We start from the raw sequence: 25306 nt of genomic DNA on the forward strand, positions 1-25306 counted from the left end.
CGTCATGCATAATATTGTACAAACTCAGTATATAAAATTTCAAGTGATTATATAAATTTTACTCTACGTCATGCATAATATTGTACTAACTCTGTATACAAAGTTTCAGGTGATTATATAAGGAACTTTTGGAGTTATTGTTTCTACGAACATAAATCATAAAATGTGGTAATCAAAAATTATATATAAAGATTTCAGATTAACGTTACGTGACATATATACAAAACTATTCACATTGTCGAACGAAAATAAGAAAATACATAATGAAAGTACTTTGCCAGATTTTTCAGACATATCGAAATGCTTAAAATTATTGAATTAAAAAATAACAAAAGGGGTGAAAATTACATCTTTAATTTGCCCTTTAACCATTGACTTATCCTGCTGACAGTAGCTTCCGGTTTGTCCGTCTGTCAGAAAACTGGTATATCTCCACTTGCAATCAGCATATCAAGAAAAAGTTGTTTTTGATAGCTAGGAATGGGTCCTTTAAAAATATTAAATCAAACAAAACCGAAAACGGTCCTTTTTGATCCTCTAATAAGCTTTTGTTTATTTTGATGAATATAACTGATTATTATGCATATAAATTAAACATAATATTTGCAGGAAATGGAAATGAAACTGTTTTACACGAAATGAGTGATACGTATAAAAATTAACCATGTAAGTAAATTATCGCTTCAAAGATCAACACGCGAGCGCGACGATGTGTAATACGGCAATATTTATTCATAATTATTTATTTCTAAGTCATGTGATTTATGAATTTAGATACTGGCTTTAATTTTGGATAAATGTATAGTAAGAAATTTGTAAATATAATTACTGTTAAATTGCAATATAATTAATTTCAGTCAAATGTTGAAGTTATTGCAAATGAAATGTTTCAGGTGGATAGTAATGTGATTCTAAAAGCAAATCGAATAGTATTTATATTTAAAGAAATTACTTATCTTTTTACCGTTAAATTCACAAGTGATAAAAATGTTAGTACTAGTGAAAGGGAAATAAAGTCGGAAATTTCTCAAGAAACTGGAAAAGATTCTTTGTTTCTATCCCGTCTTATTTTTATCAGACGGAAGTTTTACAAAGACTCAAAATAAAAAAAGGGATAAAATCTTAAAAATAATAATAAAAGATCGATTAAAAAAAGGGGGAAGGAAAGAATAGATTATTTTTTTCCCAGTCAAAGACTTATCTCAAAATCCTAATAGAGTTTATAACAACAATAAAAGTACAGAAAAAGGTTCAGCTAAAGTACTCGTTCAATCTAAATTTCTAAAACTTTTATTTCCGATAGTTAAAACAAGATAATAACTTTTCAGAAATTAAAGAGTGAATAAAACTTCGGAAAAATACAGCGGAAACAGATAAATGTCATCGTTTTGAAACTTCTTCAAAGCATCTTCAGATTTGTTCTTCAAATCCATCGAATGATTATGGAGTTTTACTTTGTAGTACGCGAACATTTAAAGAATATTAAGCAAATAACTTTGTTAAAGGTTAGCTGATTTTAAGTTGTTTTGGGGTGGGGGGAGTCTGTTATTTTTAATAGGATTGGGACCTGATCGCTTGCAAAGTATGCAATAAATGAAATTTAATATCATATTTTCAATAATAAAATATAAACATTTTTAGCCCAAAGGCCGTTAGCCCAAAAGGACTATTAATTTCATTTTGGCATGTTGACGGCACAATGAAGAATGTGCATAAATGTATGTATATTTCTCACATTGTGATAAAACGACGGTACCGAGAGCCATCCAATTTTGAATAACGTACGTCTCCACCCGAATATGGGAAATCTGGAAGCCCAAATTTGGAATTTTTTATTATCCATTTCATATTTTGTAAAAGTTTAACGAACTTTTGATTAACGAATTCAACGATTTCAAAGCGAGCAATGACAACAGTGTATGGAAAAAAATTCTTTTTTCTTTTCAGCGTGCGAGACTGTGTATCGGAAATTCTAAAGATATGCTCATTTTAAAATTATTTTTCGATATTGCTGTTGAATTTTATTTTATGGTTTAAGTGCGAAGAGCATACTTAAAAAATAAAGGTAGCACACAAATCGTTAAAAAAAGCTCCTTTGGGTGTAATGTAAAATCTGAAAGCTTTCAGAATTGTTTTATATGTATATATTGTTCCTAAACGTGTGCAAGATTCATATTTATGGAAAGGCAAAATGAATTGTTTCCACGCAAACTGCGGAAGTATTCAGCAATGAATGCCTTTTAATAATAATAAAAAGTAACAAATATTAATTGAAAAATTCTGCTGCATATGTCGAATGTGCATTGTATTATATATTGTCTGTTGTATTGTATCAAGTGCAAGGTACAACTGTTGATATGCTGTAAAGACTTATAATAACCGAGCGTAACGAAAACAGAACAGTTCTTCGTTTGTAACAGATATAAACATTTTCTGTTGAATTTATATAAACCCTCGTTTATTTTACACCTTGACCTCCGAGGAGGCATGATTTCATATCTGACATGTCGCCACAACAGGAAATCTTGCCATTTAAAAACTCACGGTTGGTGTTGGTGTATTTAATTATGGCAAAGCACACGAGGGCTATCTGCCTAAAGGGAGGGATGCCTCTCGTGGAGGACTTTCTAAGGAAAACTGGCTCGTATACACGTTACACATGGGGAAAACCACGAAAACGCCCATGCAGCCAGCCCGTCCGCGGAATTCGAACCTCAGACCGAACTACCAGTGTTCAGCGTCTTTACCGCTCGGCCGCTTGTGGGCTTAAAAACTCACGAGGTTTCTAATTCATTATGCACGCCGACTGGCCAAATAGTAGATTTTAACTACATCAATTCCATGCGCTGAAATCTCAAGGAATCTGTTAAGATTACTAATTTCAAATTACATTTCAAGCAGTAGAATGCGTGAGAATATCAATATTCTTTACTACTGTAAGCATAAACCATTATAGTAAATTATTAAATTTTTTAATTATAACTTTTACTTTCAGAACAACATATGTAAAGCCTGTTCAATGGTCATTAGGTGAGAGCTAATGAACATCCTGCTATTAAAACAAACTATTAAAAGTAAACATCGTGCTCAAAATCTACACGACTGTTGCGTCTTGGTTAGGTTAGGTTAGTTGGATAAGGCAAAGTACACGAAAGCTCCCTGCCACAGCCACCTGCGGGAACATGACTTTGTGGAGAACTTTCTAAAACAAGCTAGCTCATATTCAAGGTGCACGTAGCAAAACACAAAAAAGCCCTAGCAGCCAGCCCATTCATTGGGATTTGAATACCCTTACCACGAAATAGCACTATTCGAGTACTTAAATTATTTCAGTATATAAACAAAATCAGTTTTGTATTTCAACAGCCTGTTAAGTGAGAAGTTTCGTAGCTCATTTATTGCTTAGCTTCTTCAGTGCGCCCAACATTGAATGAAATATAAATCTATAATAAAGGGCTTTGATGCACTTAATTTCACCAGAATTTTGTTGCAAACACCATCAAAGAATATCCTTTTACCAAAAAGGGGCGCAAATAATTTTGTCCGAATACATCAAATATTCTATGAAAGATGTCTGAAAAAGATCAACTTTGCTTCTTCGTTCAGAATATTTCATCGATTCCTTAAATAAGTGGATGGAATCATGAAATCATTTTACAGTGTTTTGATGGATGACGCTGAAGGAAGACAAGTATGCATTACTGCTGTCAGAAAAACAAAAAAAGGACGGGAAAATATGGGTAGGAATTTGGGTTCTCTCATGATGTTTAAAAGTTAGTATTTGCAGGATAGCGGTTGCATTTTACGATACATAAAGAGACTCTAACGCAAATATATTTCATGAAATTTTTAAGCCGCTCTTATTGTTGTGATGCATATACTATTTTTTATATGAGCTTCATTGACATTATGATTTAAAATTAAATTTTTATTTTTCTCATCTCGAAAATTTTGTGTTAGTTTTACATCTTTATCTAGTTACATTTCTTGTCTTCTGATTAATATTATTAAATCTTTTTTAACAATGCATATTCAATAACTATATAAAGATTATCTGGTAAAGAATAGAGCAATGTTATGGTCACGGCTTTTGCACTGTAATTAACAAAAAAAAAAAAACAAAAAAAAAAAAAAAAAAATTCATATTTTTAACTGATCTAACTGTGGAATATTTGGTTTTAGACTTTTGGGCTGTTTAAATTCTGCTTTCTTACTGAAAGCAGTATGTTCAAACAACTATTGTAATAATAATAACCCCAGGTCCCTATAGTAATAATCCTAGGTTTTATCTGTTATCATTTTACTCGTGAAATTTTGCTTTACATGTAAGGATATTTTGGTTAGCTGTCTGTTTTGCCTGATTTCATCATAGACACCTGTTTAGTAGTTTGATTTTTTTTATTGAAATTGACTTTATTATTTGGTTATTTGTAACTTTGTATGTAATGTTATTACATATCATAATTTCGCTGAATGTTGATCCTTTATCAAACATATGATGAGCAGATATGAAATATTATCTCAAAATGTTTTTGAAACGCTTCTTATCAATAAAAACACATTCGTACATTTTTCATTTGTCTAAAGAATCAACTAAGTTTAATGTTTTGTGCGGAGAAAAAAAGTGTTACCAGTAACCAAAATTTAGAACAAGTACGTGAAACTCTATGGATGCGTTACAAATTTAAAATTGAATTAACATTTTTCTTACAGAACAGAACACTAGAAGCTAATAATTATGTCCAGAAAGATTTTAAAAACCAATTAAAAGAGGGAAGATGGAAGAAAGATGAGAGTTTGTTAATAATGAGAAAATTCTTTAATAATCCTTCTCCTAAACTCGCGTCTATCCAATTTTCTCTCAATTGCGTTTTTTCCTCGTTAACTGTGTGTTACCTAAATGCTAAATTAAAATAATCTCAATTAATATTATCGTGAAAGATGATTGGAAATTCAGTTTTTCCCCAAACTCCGGATTAAGTGCATTTTTTATAAATGAATTTCCTTTTTATTAAGAATCGTTTACACTTGATTATAAAAATTAGATAGGTTTGAAATTAATTGTAATCATTACGGTTACATGTAATAGTAGAAAATATTATTTGCTTCAGATATAAGAAGTGCAATTAAATGCTATTATTGTTCTTGCTATTAAGTCTGATTTTAATCGATACTATATATGGTAGATTAATAATTTTTTTTGCAAATAACTATGCGTGTTTCGATGCATTTATTTAGAATATTTCTTAATATGTTCTTAAAGATACGACTGAACATGTTTTTTGTCCTTCTGAATGAATTTCAACTCCTTTTAAATGTGAAAGTGTTCATGGTTGTGTTAAATGTTGTTTTCTACCATTTTTCATGTTCTATTATATTAATATTTCGCACATGCAATTTAGCTTTTAATTCCCTTAATCCATATTGGATCATTAAGCTTAATATAGGACGGCCCAATAAGTTTCTTTAAGTAAAAAAGAAAACAAATAGACAAGCTGTTGTACAACTCCTTTGAAATATACTTAAGTTGCATCTGCAGACTAAAACAATGGCCTCTTTTAATTAATTTCGTTAAAAAATGACTTTAAAAAGGATACTTTAAATTAATTTATTTTAAGCAATTAATTAGGATTAGAAATCCATATTTTTTCGAAACAAGTGTATGTTATGCTAGTAGATTCGAATTATTATTCGTAAAATTAAAAATTTCCATGATGAAGATTTCTTTGTCAGGTATTTAGTTTGTATTTTGTAGGTATCCCAAATTCTCTTATGACTCCTTCCATTTATAGATTACATTCCTCTTCAAACCAATTTTGAAAAATAACTATTCGTACAGTGATATTAAAGTGACATTTTTACTGATTAGGGAATACATTATTCTCTAATTTTCTGTGGTTTTCTTTAGTATTATTTTATAAAAGTAAAATGGCACACAACATCCAAAATAGGGTTTCCTGACTAAAAGGAATTTCATCTATGTTATGTTTCCTTGGCAACAGTAGAAGCAATTGTTACTTTTGTATAAAATTCTAAATGGAAATTAGCCTATAAAGTATCTTTTTGCTGTTGGATTTTAGTGGTTCTCTTATGGGTATTCAAAACTGTGACGTAAGATGAAACCTTTCTTTATAAAGCGCACTTCTTCTTTTAGCAGAAATAATCCCCAGATTTTTTTAAAGTAGAACAGTTCCCTTTTTATCACTTGAGTGAAAATTTTAATTGTCTTTTAAAGATCAATGTTTATGAAACGGCAGGAAACTGTCTAATGGATCAAGAGGCTGTTAATATATGATTTGTACGTCTGATGGAGAAATTGATGAACCTGAAATGGTTATGATTTTTCAGTTAGTGATAAAGCACAGATTGCTGCTGCTTCTGTCAAAAACTGTAACATATCAGTACCATGGGGAGAATCTGAAACAGAAAATACAGCAGGAACTATAGAAATTTTATCAAAAAGCTGTGAATAACCTAATTTTGAAATCAAAGCCCTCAAGTGGGAAAAATATAAACCCCAATTCATGCTCTCATCAAGCTGTATTCATTTTCAAGGCCATCAAAATGTAGTAAATGTTTTCAGGAAAAACTGCTGTTGAACGTTTTCACATGATGGTTGAAGGCATAATATCACATGCAATTGTAAATGCTAACCGGTATGCAAAACAAATAAACTATTATTTATTTAGTGTCACTGAAAATGAATTCAAGCAATTCCTAGGTGTTTTGTTTTACAGTGGATAAACATGTTTCACCGCGTGAAACAATGTATTGGGACCTGACACTGCTACACATATTCTGAGTTAGGCTATGTCCAAGAATCGATACAGTGATATCGTACTTTATGTTCATTTGAATGACAACTCTAAAATCGTTAAAGATGACCTTTACTACAAAATTTGAAAAATCTTACAAAATTTGATTATTGTTTTTGTTTGAAAAAGTTTTGAAACCCGTAACTTTCGGATGCAAATCATGGATTTCAACATCTTACGATGGGTACTTCTTCAATATTATTCCCTACGAAAGGAATAAAAAATGCAAGGAACCCCTTTCTCAGAGTGTAGTGGAAAGCTTGCTTTTGGTAGTAGAAAATCCGAATTTCACAGGATATACGTGGATAATTTTTCACATGTCATGGGTTAATTTTCGTTTTAAAGAAAAACGAATTTTGTGCAACTGGAACTGTACGAGATGATCGAATGGCAGAATGTACACTTGTGCCTTTGAAAACATCGAATGAAATCGGAAACACAAAAGTGAAAGGAAAAGCGGAGTGCAAGGTGAAATGAAAACGATGTTCCCTTTTGTGTGACTTCATACAAGAAATACAGAAATGGGAGCGGAACTATTGGTCAGCCACGTAGAAGTTCATTTTAGTTCCATCCGAGGAAGAAAGGGGTACTGGGCCCATTTCTTGAGCTGTTTTGAAACACCTCTCATCGCAGCATTGAAAATTACCGAACCGTTTTGCCTCTTGAGTAAGTAAGTAAGCAAAATTTTTGTAAAACTTAGTAGTTTACTGGATCGTTATCCTATTAATACGACACCCTGAAACTTAATAAAATCAAAGCAATGTGTGAACATTTTTGTTTTACATGTGTTACTACCTCATATTATTGATGTGTCTGAAATATTGGGGGAAATGTTTGAGAATGGTCCAGTATGGGTTAACCCTTTCCGGCACGCTACCTTTTAAAGTCGGAGTTTTGATTACAAAAAAAAGGTAGGCAGTCTAATTAGGCCTAGAGGAGTACACAAGTAATATTTTATAAAGATAGCACTTATCGTTTTAATTCTGTGGGTGTGCCCAAAGTGGCACACTGATTGAATAGAGCTTCGAAACGTGTGCTGAAACGAGCGTTGTTGTCAATGAACTGACCGATGAGATGCGGAGAAACAAAGAATAGACTCTCAGATGTCCTAGATTATCGGTGAGCCCGGTCTGGGCCCACTTAGGGTCCGCCGTTTAATTTTAGGCAAGATTTCAAGGTAAAAATTTAAAACTAATATAGAATAAGGAGATTAGCATACAGCCAAAAACATAACATAGAAATTTCTTTTAAAACAATTCATTTTCTGGAAGATTTCTTTGAATCTGGAAGATTTCTTTGAAAAATGAGGGTCTAAAAAACTAAATATATGAACTGGTTTGTGTTGAGCTGCCATCTACTATAAATAAAGAAAGTTCAGAGTAACCTATAGAAACCTATAAATCCTTTTTCAATCAATTTTTCTGTGCGTACAGAAAGAAATTTTTAGGTGTGTCTAGACTGGACACACTGTCTAATAATTAACTAAATACTTACAATTCCTACTTCCATCAAAAATTCGCCTTATTGCTCCTATCTGCACAAAGTTCGTTAGATATGTTTATGCTTTTATGAAAGGTAAAATGACACTGTTTTCAGATATGTAATAATAAAAGTTTAACAAGAATTAAATTTCTATGATGAAATAATTTCTAAACTTTTATGTTATTGATGATTCGTTATAATAGATGTTAAAACTACTGTTTAGAACTATTCATCAGTTTTCATTCATATTAGAAGATATACATCTGGAGATTATCTTGAAGATTACTTCAACTATTTGTTATCTAACAACCCGTGAACATGCATAGCTGCAATGAAAAGTAGAATGCATTGATAAAATTATCCTTTTATAAAAAAGGGAGCGTTATATGAAGTTTGTTTGGTATTTTATATGCAGCCACTTAAATATCCGAAAATGTCAAATTATTAGATATTTTGTAGTACCGAACTAATTTTTTCTTACAATATATGTTAGGTTTCTTTTTTTTTCATAAAAATTAAATAGTTCTAAACTGATTAATTAATATTTAAGCGAGAATGTGGAATAAATGTTTTAAACATTTAAATGTTATAGAATAATAAATGTTTTAAACATTTATTATTCTATAAATAAATACAATGAACCAAAAATTTTCAGTTGGTGTTCATATAAGTAGAATATGAACGGTATTGTTTCGAAATAACTATCATGCATATTTATACGAGAGAGTACGCAGTAACACAAAATTTCGTATTTCAGAATTTTAGGTTTAGAGGGAAAATTTACTAATCATTGATTACCTGGGAGTTAAAAAATTTCACGCAAGGACTGATAATGTACAAAATTAAATCAAACTAGACAATTAACAATATATAAATGCACCAATCGGTAAATGTAGCGATTATGTTCTTACTAGATTACCTAGGTGTGCTTTTGGATATTACAAATGTGTAAATACTTGCATTTATCAGTTTCTATGACGTTCGAATTTTCGTGCGTTTTTTAAGACCGATATCAAGCATTATTCAGCAGTTATGAAACTTTATTTGGAACTCTTATCAGAAATTCATGGGTTCAGATCAAGAATCCACACGCACGCAAGAAAAAATACGTTTAAAGGGCATAAAAATTTGTTTTGCTTTACCTGAAACTCACTGTTGTCAAGGCCTCCCGTTGCATTTCAATGTTAACAATTTATTTTCAATATTTTAGTGTCTTTCAGACTTAGATGTAAGCTATGTTAACCTGTAGTGCTAAAATTAAAAATTTATAAGATATTTCGCACATTTATATAATTTTGAAAGTATAGCCAGTTAATTCTAAGTTATTTCTTAGTATAAATTAGTACTCCTTGAGTACTTAATTTATTATTTAATTATTTGTCATTAAATTAATGTATTAATGTTTTATTTATGTATTAAAACTTTTTTCAACTTTTGGTTAATTATTGTTTGTTCTTGTATTATTTACTTTCGTTCGTATTTCCTGATAACCTTCTACAAGAATGCGGCACTTGTAACTTTTAAGTCATAATAATATTTACAAATTTAAATATGTCCCAGTTGGAATTGAGCAGATATATTTATATACGTGACTAAGATTTTAAATATAACGGTATACATTTCCACAGCATTATACAAACGTCTTCAACTTCAAATGCGTTTTCTCCCTTAAGATGAATAATACGTTCATTTCCTTTTAAAAAGACAATTTTGATTACCTTTCTCACATAAAATATTTCTTTTTCCTTAGGAAAGAAAAATTTGAGTGAAATTTCTGTATTTGAAAATCTTTAAGTAAAATCATGTTGATCTTAATACCGTGTACCCCAACATTTCGGTATTATGACAACTGGCATCACATTATTAGACGTTAGAAACATTCTTTTGTCTCTGTCGTGTTAAATCCTCAATGCCGAAAACATCATTAAAACTCTTGTATCTTTTTCATCAAATTTTGAATCTGAGTGATCAGCATATCTTTTCCAAAATCATATACATGCTAAGTACTTAGAAATTACTACATTAAATAAATATTTGAAGGTTTTAAACAAAATATAGGAACACATTTCCTATATCAAATAAAATCTTGAAAAATGTAAGACACCTAGAAAATAATTACATAAAAGATGTATGTCCTTGAAGCATGGAAATAATTTTTATGATTTCAAAGCTTGATAACAATTATTTAACTGCTATATATACGTCAATAATTTAATACATCATTTGATAATCAATCAGAAAGAGAAGGTCCTCTACTGTAAAGTTTATCAATAAATTTGCCTCCTATATAACATAAATAAAATGTGCGAAAAGTTTTATTCTTAAATACTAGCAATTGACTTAATTACAGCCTCTAAATTACGCGATTAATAATTATTACATTTGATTAAAAATGAGTTTATTACGAGCATCAAGCGTATTGAAAGTAGTTTCTGAAAACTTTACCCAAAATTCTCAAAATCCCTTTTAATTATTGAAAATGCGGAAGACCAAGATGTAAAAGATGGCAAATCAAAACTATTTTCTAATAATATGAAAGTCAGAGGAAAGAAAATGTATTTTTCTTACCAGCTGTCGTTTCCACTTGATCTGTACTAAGAACAATAATCCCAAGAAAAGCGCAAAAAATTACAATTTTGCGCTTAGATCGAAGAATTCCAGAGTCACAGTTAATGCGCAAAATCATATTTTTCTTCATATTTAAATACAGCCAAATGAATCACAAATGTAAACTTTTAATTTAATCACTAGTGATTTTCTTCTGCAGGATGCACATCAATTCAAAGATCACCCAGATACTGTAATATCCCATATTATAACGACTCGAGTATAAGTTTCTTGGATCAAGTTATCAGAAGTTTTCACTGTATCCATCTTTACGTTGAGATTTGCACAATTTTTTCTCAGTGTGTCCAATAACCAGAGCTCCCATAATATTTTTATTCGTTACAGTTTTATAATGGTTTACATCATTTAAATCTCATGTATTATTTACAATCGATCACGAGGCGGTGTCAGATTTTACAAATCACTAGTTCTTATTTTTGGTACTACACAAAGAAAGTTTATGATGACACTTTTGCATATCAAATAACTGTCACTCACACAATCTTATAAAGGTCTTTAAATTTGGAACCTGTAGATCAAGAACACGGGCGAAGTTGAAAATAGTTCCATTTCACTTGCACCACTGGTTCCTACAAGAAGTTCCAACAAAATAAAAAGCAAACGTCCGAAGTTAATGCTTTATAAAACTGCCATCTATTGTAAATCCCCTGCAGAAGACAAAGACCGCCTTAAACATGCGACAAAGGATCATTTAGTCCTCCAAAAAGTACTGTGGACACAGTTGGCGAAGTTTTCCCCAAAGTGGACACAGCGTAAAGCGGGAGTACAGAGAGCAAAGCGAGAACACAGAGAGAGATGTGCAAAGAGGGAGCAACCACTCGAGGCGGCGGAACGACTGGCTGATTGGAGCGACAGCAGCGCCTCTCGAATCGGCCCGGAACGGCCGCTGCGCCCTGCTCTGGCGATCACGTGGTATAGAGACTCTTGGAGGTCATGTGATATAAGCAATAGCTGTTATTATTCGGTTATATTTCCATTCTGCAGAGCACGATTTTTACTATCGGGTATATTGTGTTATGTTGCCGAAAATAGAAAATAATTAAGGGAGAATACACGAGTAAATTGATACGTGACAATCATTTTCTCTGCACTTATTATCTCCTCAAGTTGGCTGTAAATGGTGAAAAGTATAATTTACTGCTGGGAATTTTCTGTTGGAAGAATGTGACTGGGAACTGCAATTATTTTAAAATTATTAATTGCTTCCTGTTTTAGTAATAAAATTCTGCGATGACTGAAATGGGTCTATGAAAAATCCCAACTCACCTGACACACGATCCCAAAAATCTAGTTACGATAATGATCCTGAAATATTGAATAGACGTTTGCATGTTTTTGTAAGCATATCCATATATCATTGCTTGTAATTATATACGTATATATACTCGAAATTTCCAATACGCGTAATTGTTTTTTCTCGTTTATCTACATTTATGTATTCCTATGCTACTTGATGTAATTTAAACATTTAAAAAAGTACAGAAATAAAAGACTATAATATAACTTAGGTTTAAAATATTGTTATTATCTTCACAATGTGAGCTTAAACTGTTTTCAGTTTGATGCACGAAAATATGCAACTGTCTGCAATAAGTAGCACCAGAAAAAAGTGATAGAAATTCTAGAAAAATTTAGCATCACTTGAATGAAAACAGTAGAAGTTTTGTGATTATCATTTCTCGTTGAATTTTAAGTACTAAAAAGAATAACTTAATTTATATGAGTAATGCTTTCCTGGAAACTTTGTACTTACCTTTTTAAATAATGTTGATATAGTTTTATAGATTCAGTTTATATTATTTAAATTAATAATTTAAATAATATATTAGGATAATTTTATAGTTCTTTTTATAATATATGAAGCATTCAAAAAAATTGAGCAATTTTTTTGGTTAAAGATATCTAAACGTTTGGCTCTTTGAAGAACAGATTACACTTTATTCTTACATACTATATTATTATGTATCTGCTTTAGTTAGTATTGTAATTAAAGTGTCTGTGATGACTGATATATCCATTCTCTTGGGTACACTTATAAGGTATTTCTGTCACTTTCTTAGCGAGCCTTCGTGGCGTAGTGGTCTGCACGCTCAGCGCATAATTAATAGGTTTGCGGTTCGATTCTCGTCGTTGCTAATTTTTCATATTGCCTGCTTCCAAAAAAAAAAAACAAAAAACAAAAAAAAAAAAACCTAATATCTATACACTATAATAGAACATAGTTAGCAATTAATATAATAAAATATTAAATAAATAAATAAGTAAATAAATAAAAATAAATAAAGATTGTAAAAAATAATAAAGAAATAAACATGAAGAATAATAAAAGTTTCACTTTAATAAAAGAAGTATGTGCTATTAATAAAAGAATAATAATTATATAAATTAACAAAAGAAGTGTTTTAAATGCTAGTTATGTTTAAGGAGACATTAGTTTAAAATATCAACAATAAAGAAATTCGAAATCCAAAATTAAAATTAAAAAAAATTTTTTTTCTTTAATTAAAATTATTTTTATAAGATAGATTTAATGGTAGAAAAAGCAAGCATTTATATTAAAAAATATATAACCCTTTAATCATCACATATATCGAATAAAAGTAAGTTCTACAATTTTCTGTTTCATGTGAAACACCTACAAGTTTAAAACTTGGCAAATTCGCGAGATGATCTCATTTTTCTAACTAGTGGCATCACTGCAACTAATAGTTTAACTGTTGTATAAATAGACATCATGCTTAATTTACATACTTTTACGACTCATAATGCTAAAATCTGTGATTTAAGTAGACTTTGTAATCAGGCATCTTTAGTTTGTTATTAGTCGCCCAGACTATATAGGGATTAGGGGAGCTTATTGCGGTAATTGAAGGCCCGGATGCGAATCTTGGAGGAGGTAAGGTTGAAACAGTCCGTCCCTTCATAGGAGGCAACGGTTGTCACTTATTAGGTGCCTCCACAATAAAATGGCCACAACTTTTGACATTTTATTGTGGAGCCCACCATTGTCATTGGATTAAAAAAGGGTTTATTGAAAATAGTACTCGAATTCTTTTGAGGCCTCAAAGAGTTTGTTTAATTAGTTTTATAGTGTTTTGTATTAAACTTTGTACCATTAACTCACATTTTGGGTTTCTGCGTTCTGGATATTAAAGTATTTAATCAGCTTTAGAGGAACAACGTAAGAATACAAACTTTATTAGAAGCATTTTGTATGCTATTGAAAACTGTATTTTGTAGAATGACATGACGATGATTTCATAAAGAAGAGAAACTGGCAATATGAGATGTAATTTTTGAATATTTTCCGTACTACGTTGGCTATTTTGTAGGCTTATCATAACTAAATCCAACCTTGGGTAGTTATATCGTAACTAAATGTAGTAATTAAGACACAATAACACGCCGAACAAATACTAATTCAGAAGTCAAAACAACAAAAATCAGCGTTATATTTTCAAAATTTTCACATGACTAGTTTCGATGGTTTTACGGAACCACCAACCTCAGCTGCAAAACCGCAAATGAACGAGATAGGATATAATGATTAGATAAGAAAGCCTGGACAAAAATAAACAAGTGGCGCCATCTGTTGAAGAAACTAGAACTAAAACATAATTTCTTTAAAGGCCGAAGGCAAAGTTGGATTGGAATTAGGATCGTTGAGTAGAATAGAAAGATTTTTTTGAATGTGAAATTCCTCTAGAAAATTCTCATCTCAACACACTAAAATGCACACTCTTGTTTTAGGAGATTATAAAAATTATGTTGTCATTCCCTTCTTTTCGTCAATTAGCTATAAAGTTGCACATATTTTGCAGAAATTTAACTTTCGGGTCGTTTATTCTTCCATCAATAAAATTCCGAGTTCCATACTCAAGGACCCCATTCCCGATATGAATTCCTGGGGTATTTATAGGATTCCTTGCCATTGTGGTTTAATTTAGATTGGCCAAACAAAGACAGCCTTAAAATTTCGCGTCAAGGAACATGAGGCATATGTTAGAGAAAAGGAAACACAGAAGTCTTCTGTTGCTCAACATTGTTGGTCCGAAAAATCACATTTTCATTTTTTCTGCTGCCAAAATTATTCAAAAAACATGTTCCATTGAAGGACTGGATTTTCTAGAGGCATTTCACATTCAAAAAAATCTTTCTGTTCTAGTTAACGATCCTAATTCCAATCTAACTTTGCCTTCGGCCTTTAAAGAAATTCTCTTTTAGTTCTGTTTTCCTGAACAGATGGCACTACTTGCTTATTCTTGTCCAGGCTTTCTTATCTTATCTAATCATTATAACCTATCTCGTTCATTTGCGGTTTTGCAGCTGATGATGGTGGTTCGGTAAAACCATCGAAACTAGTTCTGTGAAAATTTTGAAAATATAACGCTGATTTTTATTTTTTCACTTCTGTAGTAAATGAAGTAACTTAAAGGAAATTTGCTCTGTTTTTTCCTTTATATAAAAAAATAAAAAAAGACTGCTTCTGATGCGCAGTGATTGTCTTCTATTTTATTTTGAAAGGAAAAACAGTATTCTACTATATAGAGTCTATCTCTGTTTATTATTAACTTTTAACTAATATGGTGAAACTTATGCAACTGTGTGATTATACCCATGAGTTTCCAACGCACAAAATCCCATTTTCGTAAAAACATTTTAAAAATAAATCTGTATAGGTTACACTTCATCTGATAAAGCTACTCAAATCTTATAACGCTTACAGTCGTGAAGCGATTTGTCGCTAAATACAAGAACAATGACAAAATCCTAAGAACATTAACTCTACCAGAGCATTGGAATTACAGTACTAGCAGGAGAGACCGCAAATCCGAACAATGACAACTGTTAGAGATGGCAGATAGCGCGCATGCGATACGTACTCGTACGTAGCACGCATGCGATGTCAGAAACCTCTCTCTCTTTAAGGCCCTAAAACTCAGTTTGAACACTAATTTGAATTCTGGCGAGGAATACCGAAAGAAGAAGTTACAGTAAAGACTGAAATCAAAACAACTGGTTAATTAACATAAATTTCCCTACAATCTTAAAAATGTACTTTTAGGTGAAATACGCATAGTTTGTGATAGGTTATGTGTCGTAGGTTAAAGAGACATAGTCTGTCATTAGGTAAAATGTGATGCTGGGACTTTACTTGAACAATAAATTCTAAATTGCTCTGAAAATGGGTCCAATTATTTTAACTATAAATTCAGAAGATTTATCGCTATCATTCTCTTTATTTTCTGTTTGATGTTTAGTAATCCTTGAATTCAGGAATCTAAGCTTGGTATTCAAGAAACTAAAGCTTCAAGCCAAATTTTTGCAGCACTTCTTTTTATTTTATTTTATTTATTTATTTATTTATTTATTTTTTGAAATTATCCCACGAATAACGCTTTGCATGTTGTTAAAATATTTGCCATTCGTTTCTCCTATACCTTATTCCTATGTAAGCTAAACTAAGATATTTTGTTCAAAAGTGTACATTTTTTTTATTATAAAAGATATGATTTATTATTATTTTACTCATTTATTTTGATTTCCTATACACACTTAGGTTGAAACACTCCAATAAATACAGAATAAAGGAATTGTACTCGTTTCTTCTGCGAGAGAAGTATTTCATAAAACCTTTAAAAGGTTATGAAGTCTAAATAAATATGTATTTAGACTTTAGAATAATGAATATTAATATAATGCAAATGAGTAAAACGTTAATTTTAAAAATACCGGGAATATTGGTGAAGACTGTCTTGATTCGCAATAAAAGTTTTATATATATTATGATACAGAAACAGTTGAGACATTTGCCAGAGCAAAGAACTATTTGGGGATATTTTAGAGTTTTATTTCCAACAGAGGAATTATTTTGGCAAGTGTTTCCAACCGTCTGAAGTTAGATTGACTGATGAATATTTTGCAAAAATTAATTGATCTACTGAGGTACTAACGCTGAGTTTTATGGGGATTCATGATGAGCGTGATCCATAAATGTAAAACATTTTTGCAAAACATGCACTAAATGTGCGTAACACTAGTTTCTCAGACAAAGTTTCGCGAAGAAAGTGACAATAAATCACCAAGATTTAGCAAAGATCCGCAAAGAAAGTTCGTTGGGAGAAATGTATTTTACTTTTTTTGATTATTTCAAGAAGCATAAGTATTTTGTCTACTGTGTCAGTGAGTACTTTAAATTTGGGCATGTACATTTCAAGCACATCATTCATTGTAGAGATTTTGTTTGATTTCCAGAGGGTGTGATCACGATGTAGCCTCTGGGAAAACAAGATGGCGGACCTTTTGGCAAAAAAGGGTATGGATATTCTCCAAAAGCCTTCCAGAGACCTATCTCTTCATTCTGCTAAACTTGAGATCAATAGGACTTATAAGAAATCCTTTTGTAATGCTGCTGTTAGTGCTACTGAAAATAATTAACGGAGGGCGCTATTAAAAGCCTACTGTGTCTCGGATTATCCTCTTGCTACTGCTGTGGCTGAGTTTAGACCATTGACTGGACATCACTGCTTTGGCGCTCGTTTGTTTCATTTTATTCTGACTCAATCACATTTTGAAAAATTGGTAATCGCCTTCCCCGGGAATCGAACCACGGACCTCTGGAATACCGGCTCAGTGGACCACACCACGAAGGCTCGCCAAGAAAGTGGGAGAAATGCCTTATAATGGACGCTGCTCATCTGGACGAGTGCTCTGCACTTAAGAGTTTGGACTGTATTGTAAAGAAGTATTGGAGAGCTCGTTGCTTGTCAATGGTCAGGCATTTGATAAATAAATTGTAGATAATTTGCTATTATCACATATTTCGTTTAATTCAAAAATATAATTGAAGAAGCTTAAAAATTCAGGCCTTTTTCAGGTATTTTTTGCTTTCTTCGTGGCATAGTTGGAAGCACACTCGGCATGTTCAGGGTTTGAATCCCGGCGTCATATTTCACAAGTGTACATCTGTGTAGCGACCGAAGGAGTGGCTTCTAGGATGAACCAATGGGCATCCAGTAATTTTTCTGTCATGTCACATGACACCTGTTGCGTGCTTTAAGGTTGAAAATATTTTGCCACGCAGTTTTCTGTACAAAATAATTAAAGCATGTACGATTTCTTCTCAAAATTTTCTTTGCGAAGTTAGATCAAATATACGAAATTATGAAAATTTCACTACCTGGTTGAAAGAATTTGAAATAAATAAAGACATGTTGGATACTCCGTAAAAATATCCATGTGAAATAATACTTAATAAGTGGGAAATAAAATGAAGAAAGAAATATGTGATAAACATCTGGGCCCAAGTGCTATCTTTACATAAAACTATGCATATGAGAAAAATATTTACATCAGTTGTATATGTGAATAGAAATCAGCACTTTTTATTGCAGTCTATATGAAAAAGATGCTCTATAATAATAGCCAATGCAGAATTTTATTCTATGTTAACTTTACTAATATGCATTCGTATCCATTTACTGTGTTAAATTTCACATTTAATAGCTGCTCACTCTTAAATGTACTGTCCACACAAGAAATAATCATCAAACAGAATGAATTTATCTTATTCATAACGAATATATTCAGTTTACTTACTTTTAATGTTAACTTTTAATATTAACAATAGATATAATCAGATCATACACAATATGTATTCCGAATTGATTAAATCTTTTCTTAATTCTTTTGATTTTGAAAAACATATTGTGTATGAGATCATACACAATATGTATTTCAAAATCAAAAGAATGCATGCTATCGCTGAAATAAGAAAACACTATATTCATTATAACACTTCCAGTCCTTCTCAGCTCAATTCAAAAAACACTATACACTTGAATTCTCTTAATCCACATGTGTTAGTAAATGCATAATATTCGAGGCTAATTGTCGCTTGAATCATTTTCTTGAAGTAAAGAGCGATACTATGCAGTGATAATATCAATCCAAATATTAATGCGCGATAAAAATCGCGAAAGTGAAATGTCAGCGATCAATTAAACTCATAAAATGAAAGCACTACAAGATTTTCTACTTTTACGCTATATATTTATAACTGCGAAACAAATGCAAATTAAAACGTGAACAACATACGCTCACATGCACGAATATTTAGCGTCACAAGAGCCGTAGAAGCTCATTGGTCCATTTTCGAAAAACCCTCCCTCAGTGGCTACGTTGATGTGCATATTTCAATATGCCATCCCTCCGAGGACACTTCACAGTTTTTACCTCTCCTGCTTATAATAACCTAATGACTTTTCAAACTTCAAAATGTATAATCGTAGGTTTTTCGTTTATTTGAACCCAGAAAGTATTTCTAGATTGTTTCTTACTCCTAAGATTTTACATAAAAAATAGTGGTGCTGGAGAAACTAACATTTTTAACAGCAAACAACAAATTTATATTTTGTAGGTGCTGGAGAAACTAACATTTTTAACAGCAAACAACAAATTTATATTTTGTAGGTGCTGGAGAAACTAACATTTTTAACAGCAAACAACAAATTTATATTTTGTAGGTGCTGGAGAAACTAACATTTTTAACAGCAAACAACAAATTTATATTTTAAAGTATTCCGTGCTTTGGCTGGAATCCAGTTACCGCAGTTTCTTAGCTGATATAATTTTTGTATTGTAAGATTCATATATTTTACAAACTGTATCATCTTTAGAATCATTTGTATATTGTAAATATCCATGTGAAATATTATTTAATAAGTGCTAAATAAAATGAAGAAATAAATATGTTATAAACATCTGAGCTCAATGCTATATTTACATAAAACTACGCATACGAGAAAAATATTTACACCAGTTGTATATGTAAATAGAAGTCAGCACTTTTCATTGCAGTCCATCAATTAATAAATAACAATTACTATCAAAAATAAATCTAAACGATTTTCTTTATATTTTTGCTCTGGTTTCATCCCTATTTAGAATCAAACCGCAATGGGTCAACAGATCGCAATTGAACCACAGTTCGTTTTGCAGTGTGCTTTTATTTTATGTAAAGCGAGGTGGTAATGTTTTGATATTTTTCTTTTTTGTAGCCCTCAAGTTTTCTTCAGAGTTCCTTGAGAAAGTTTAGAAACCTGAAAATAAATCGCGAATAACATGTTACATCCGAATACTTTATTTGCCTTTCCAAAATCTTACATACTTGTCTTGTCATTTATGAATTTTAGTTACCTAAAACGTGCGTGACTTTCACACCTCCGATTTATCCTTATTATTGAAGCCGACCAATTCCGAACTAAGCATTAGTTCCTTTAATTAAGACACAATAACACGCCGAATAAATACTAATTCAGAAGTCAAACAACAAAGATCAGCGTTATATTTTCAAAATTTTCACATGACTAGTTTCGATGGTTTTACGGAACCACCAACCTCAGCTGAAAAACCGCAAATGAACGAGATAGGATATAATGATTACATAAGAAAGCCTGGACAAAAATAAACAAGTGGCGCCATCTGTTGAAGAAACTAGAACTAAAACATAATTTCTTTAAAGGCCAAAGGCAAAGATGGATTGGAATTAGGATCGTTAAGAAGAACAGAAAGATTTTTTTTTGAATGTGAAATTCACAAATCATTTCAAGCGACTTAAAACATTCGCTTATCCCATCTGTTGCAAATTGTGCCAGATTATATGCTCTTCCCAAAATTCATAAAAGTAGTATTCCTTTCCGCCCCATTGTATCAAATTTAGGTACTGGCTCGTATCCCTTAGCTAAAAATTTAGTTCCTAGATTTTCAACTCTATTAGACAAAAATATTTACACCATAAAAAATTCAATTGAGTTTGTAAAAAAGGTTAAAAACATTTCTCCTAGAAATTTACTCATGGTTTCTTTTGATGTAAAATCATTATTCGCCAATGTTCCAGTGGAGGGTGCATTAAGATGTCTAGAAACCAGACTTCGCGAATTTCATTTCTCTTGCATCGAAATTGATGAGCTAATTTTTCTCACTCTGTTTGAAACAAACACATTTTGTTTTCCAAAATAAATATTACAAGCAAACAGAGGGATTAGTCATGGAAAGCCCCCTCATTCCCATCCTGGCTGATATCTACATGCATTATTATGAATCAAAATTGTTTGAAACTTTAAACTTCCCGGCATGGTTCCGCTACGTAGACGATACTTTTACCCTGTTTGAAGGTAATAGAGATGATTTAAATAAAGTTCTTTCAACAATGAATTCTATTGATCCTGCTATTCAGTTCACTTTTGAACTTGAGACTTGCAATTCTCTTCCGTTTCTCGACATTCTGGACACACGTAACACATCCAACTTCAGTACTACAGTTTACAGTAAACCTTCATGGGTTTGCCTTCCGCCACACTTTAAATCATGTCATCCGACCAAACTAAAGTTAGCTTCATTTTATCCCTAAGTTTTCCGTACTCTTCAAGTTTGCTCCTCCAAACTCGCCCTTGATGAAGAACTAAATTATTTAAAAGCAATAGCTATTGACCGGGGCTTTTCAGCCAACATTATTAATCAAGCAGTTAAAAAATTCTCATCTCAACACACTAAAAGGCACACTCTTGTTTTAGGAGATTATAAAAGTTCTGTTGTCATTCCCTTCTTTCCATCAATTAGCTATAAGGATGCACATATTTTGCAGAAATTTAACTTTCGGGTTGTTTATTCTCCCATCAATAAAATTTCGAGTTCCATACTCAAGGACCCCATTCCGGATATGAATTCCTGGGGTATTTATAGGATTCCTTGCCAGTGTGGTTTAATTTACAATGGCCAAACTAAGAGAGTCTTAAAATTTCGCGTCAAGGAACATGAGGCATATGTTAGAAAAAAGAAACACAGAAGTCTTCTGTTGCTCAACATTGTTGGTCCGAAAATCACACTTTCAATTTTTCTGCTGCCAAAATTTTTCAAAAAACATCTTCCATTGGAGAACTGGATTTTCTAGAGGCATTTCAAATTCAAAAAAATCTTTCTGTTCTTGTTAACGATCCTTATTCCAATCCATCTTTGCCTTTGGCCTTTAAAGAAATTATGTTTTAGTTCTAGTTTCACCAACAGATGGCGCCACTTGATTATTCTTGGCTTATTCTTGGCCATTTGCTTATTCCAGGCTTTCTTATCTTATCTAAACATTACTTCCTATCTTGTTTCATTTGCGATTTTGTAGCTGAGGATGGTGGTTCGGTAAAACCATGGAAACTAGTCCTGTGAAAATGTTGAAAATATAACCCTGATTTTTGTTGTTTGACTTCTGAATTAATATTAGTTCCTTTATTCGCGGATCGTCAAGAAGTCCTTAATTTTAGATTCACTAATTTTGGTGAAACTTTTTTTTTTAGAAATAAGCATTGATTTCCTTTTCTATCCACTGTTTTTGTTGTTTAGCTGAATCTTTTGAATGACACCATAAATTTTTCTGAAATTTTGATCTCTTGATTTTCCGTTCATATACATCGCATTTACCGAATATCGTCTCATTTACTTGACTCGTTCTTAGTGTGTTCTTTATTTCTATCTTAGAATGTACATATAATGGAGTACAAAATTAAGAGATGGAACATCTTTTTGCATATGTCTCGAGAAATATCGGATAGCTATAAAAGAATTTGGGTATGATTATAGCTTATTATATGACAATAATTTGTACAAAACAATAATGAAGAGGTACTTCATTAGCATTAGTTATGGCCAAGTGTCCAATGCGGTAAAAACTTGAGGTTGAAAGATGGCAATGAAAATGTGGCTAGTATAGTCTGTGGTCGCCTCTGATTGAAAGAAAACATGCACAATGAGTAGCCATGCTGTTAATTAGAGAGTTCAGGCGGACCCTTTGGAAGTCGCACTCACTCCTCCAGAAGAGTGTTTAACTTCTGTGTTGGTGCTGAAGTATTGCAATACATCTCTCAAGAGCATCCCAAGCATGTTCAGTAGGAGTAAGGTCAGAAGATTTGGCTGGCCAATCCAATCGGTGAGTATCCTCGCTTTCCAGATTGTCATCAACCAGGTGGGTCCCATGGGGTCGCGCATTGTCGTCCATAAAAATTAACACAAGGCACATAGCAGCATTTAAAGGTCGCACTTAGGATTCCATGATCTCCTGTCTGTATCTCTGGGCATTCACGGAACCGGTGGCAAACACATGGAGCGGGGTACGGGCATCTTGCATGATCCCTACCAAGACCATCACTCCCCCACCACCATAGTGGTCAGTTTCCATGAAGTTGCTGGGATAGTATCGTCTCACAGGTTACCTCCATACCAATAATCCCTGAGAATCAGATTGTAGACTGAATCTGGACATATCCATTAACAAAGCGTTAGCCCAATAAAGATGTCCCCAGTGTTGATGTTGTATGCACCACTGTAAACGCTCTCTTTTCTAAGAAGGAGTAAGTTGGATGGAAATAACGGGCTTTCTGGAATACAATCCTGTCTCCGGTGCTTTCTGGCAAGTGTCTTCCTTGAAACTAATGTTCCTGTGGAGTAGCGAGATTACTAGACAGTTGTGTGGTTGTAGACGTCATCTGGTTCTTGGCTACATGTACCAAATAGCAGTCGTCATTTCTCAATGTGGCTCTCGGGCAACCTTGTCCTGATTTCTGTTAAACTGTCCCGCTATTTTTAAACTGATTCCACAAATTAGAGATGACACTTGGTGTTACATTCTGTTCTCATGCAACCCGAGCGTGGGAATGCCCTGCCTTTAGGCCTACTCACGATTCTCTGTCTCATACCTTCGTCTAAGCGATGACGTGTACTCATTTCCCCTAAAAAACAGCAGAAAAGAACAAGGTTATTAATGAAAGACGATAAAAATCACTTCTGTATTGCAGAGCGGAATGAACTGAGTAGCTGAACGTGGACTTTTATACTTCCTGCTGGCGTAGCGATGCCTGAATGAATACGTAAACTCATCTCAGTGACTTTTTATGGCAACCAACTGTACAGGTGTTGTATGGTATTTTAAAAGAAATATGGAAAATTGTTTTCCAGTGCTTAATTTTATCCACCAGTGTATATACATATACATTTTGATTTTATATTGTACTCTATGTGTAATGAATCTTATTGAAAAGACGGATACCATGATACAATTAATTAAATTACTTAATGCATTAAAACCGAATTTAATTTTTAAAATGAACATGGTGTTATACGAATTCATATTTCAAAGATAGGTTACAGCTCATGGAATTCTGGTGATACATAGTATTTGCAAATATATCATACCCAATAAAGTTTCTTCAGGAACAAGAGGACTAAAGTACAGGGTGATTATAATTAAAGTTTAAGTTTCAAAACGCTATAGAAAAAGAACCACTCATGAAAATGACGCCAAATTTGAAAGGAATGTTATTGAAGAAGGCGGAAAGCGTATGGCAGAAGAAAAAATTTAGTTTCAAAAGTTAGCAACAGATGGCGCTGCAAGCGGAAGAAGGCAAATTAAAATGTTAGTTAAATTTCAGTGTTATAAAGCCGCCAGGTACCAGGCTGTTCCTCATTTCGCGTCTCAGACGTTCGCCATGGGTGTTTCACTGCAGGACCGCGCTCTGCTGGTAAAGCTGTATTACAAGAATGATGATTGTGCAAGAGTAGCTCTGCAAAAATTCAGGACACTGAAGGGTATAAAAGAAGGCGTTGGTCCAATGAGTGTCGTAGGTCTAAAGAAAATGATGCAAAAATTCGAAACGACAGGTTCGTTTGATGTGCAATCTGGTAGAGGGAGAAAACGAGTGCATTCGACGGTAGTTGAAGAAGTGGCCACAGCATTACAGGAGGGGTCGGCCGGTGGTGTGCAACCGTGCAGTGCACGAGGAATTGCCCGAACATTGGACAGGCCTACGAGCACGGTGCTGAAAATTGTACGAAACATCCTGCAATGCTATCCGTACAAAATTGGCCATGTGCAGGAGTTGCTTCCGCCTGAACTGACAGCTAGGGAGACGTTTGCGTTAGAATTCCTGGCTCGCATGGAAGTGGATAATGAATGGCCGTGGAAAATTTTGTGGAGAGATGAAGCCCATTTCCATCTGACAGGATACGTGAATACCCAGAATTGTCGAATATGGGCAACAGAAAATCCACTGGCAACGCACCCCGTACCACTTCATCCTGAAAAGGTCACGGTATGGTGTGGCTTTACGGCATCATTCATCCTAAAACCATATTTTTTCGAACAGACGGGTGCTTCCGGTCCTGTTACTGCAACCGTCACTGGTCAGAGGTATGCGTCTCTTTTGCGCAACCACGTGATTCCAGCTCTGCAACAGCGTGGATGTGTGGATGAAATCATTTTTATGCAAGATGGCGCTCCTCCGCACATTGCACATCCCGTGAAGCAGCTGCTGAGGCGCCATTTCGGAAATGCTCGAATT

The 25306-nt window shown here is 32.8% G+C and overlaps 1 protein-coding gene across 1 annotated transcript in view; it reads right to left on the reverse strand.

Moving 5' to 3' along the window:
* The window catches only part of LOC118181882 (zwei Ig domain protein zig-8-like), a 762563-nt gene extending 750795 nt beyond the window's left edge, over positions 1 to 11768 (reverse strand). Inside the window, exon 1 of the mRNA XM_085819643.1 lies at positions 10866 to 11768. Within this exon, the coding sequence (XP_085675769.1) occupies positions 10866 to 10995 (130 nt within the window). The 5' untranslated portion in view covers positions 10996 to 11768. The remainder of the gene's footprint in view (positions 1 to 10865) is intronic.
* Positions 11769 to 25306: the final 13538 nt, after the last annotated feature.

This window comes from Stegodyphus dumicola, chromosome 6, assembly GCF_044657685.1.
Source record: "Stegodyphus dumicola isolate Sdum_Otavi_A_Nest chromosome 6, ASM4465768v1".
NCBI classification, from domain to species: Eukaryota; Metazoa; Arthropoda; class Arachnida; order Araneae; family Eresidae; genus Stegodyphus; species Stegodyphus dumicola.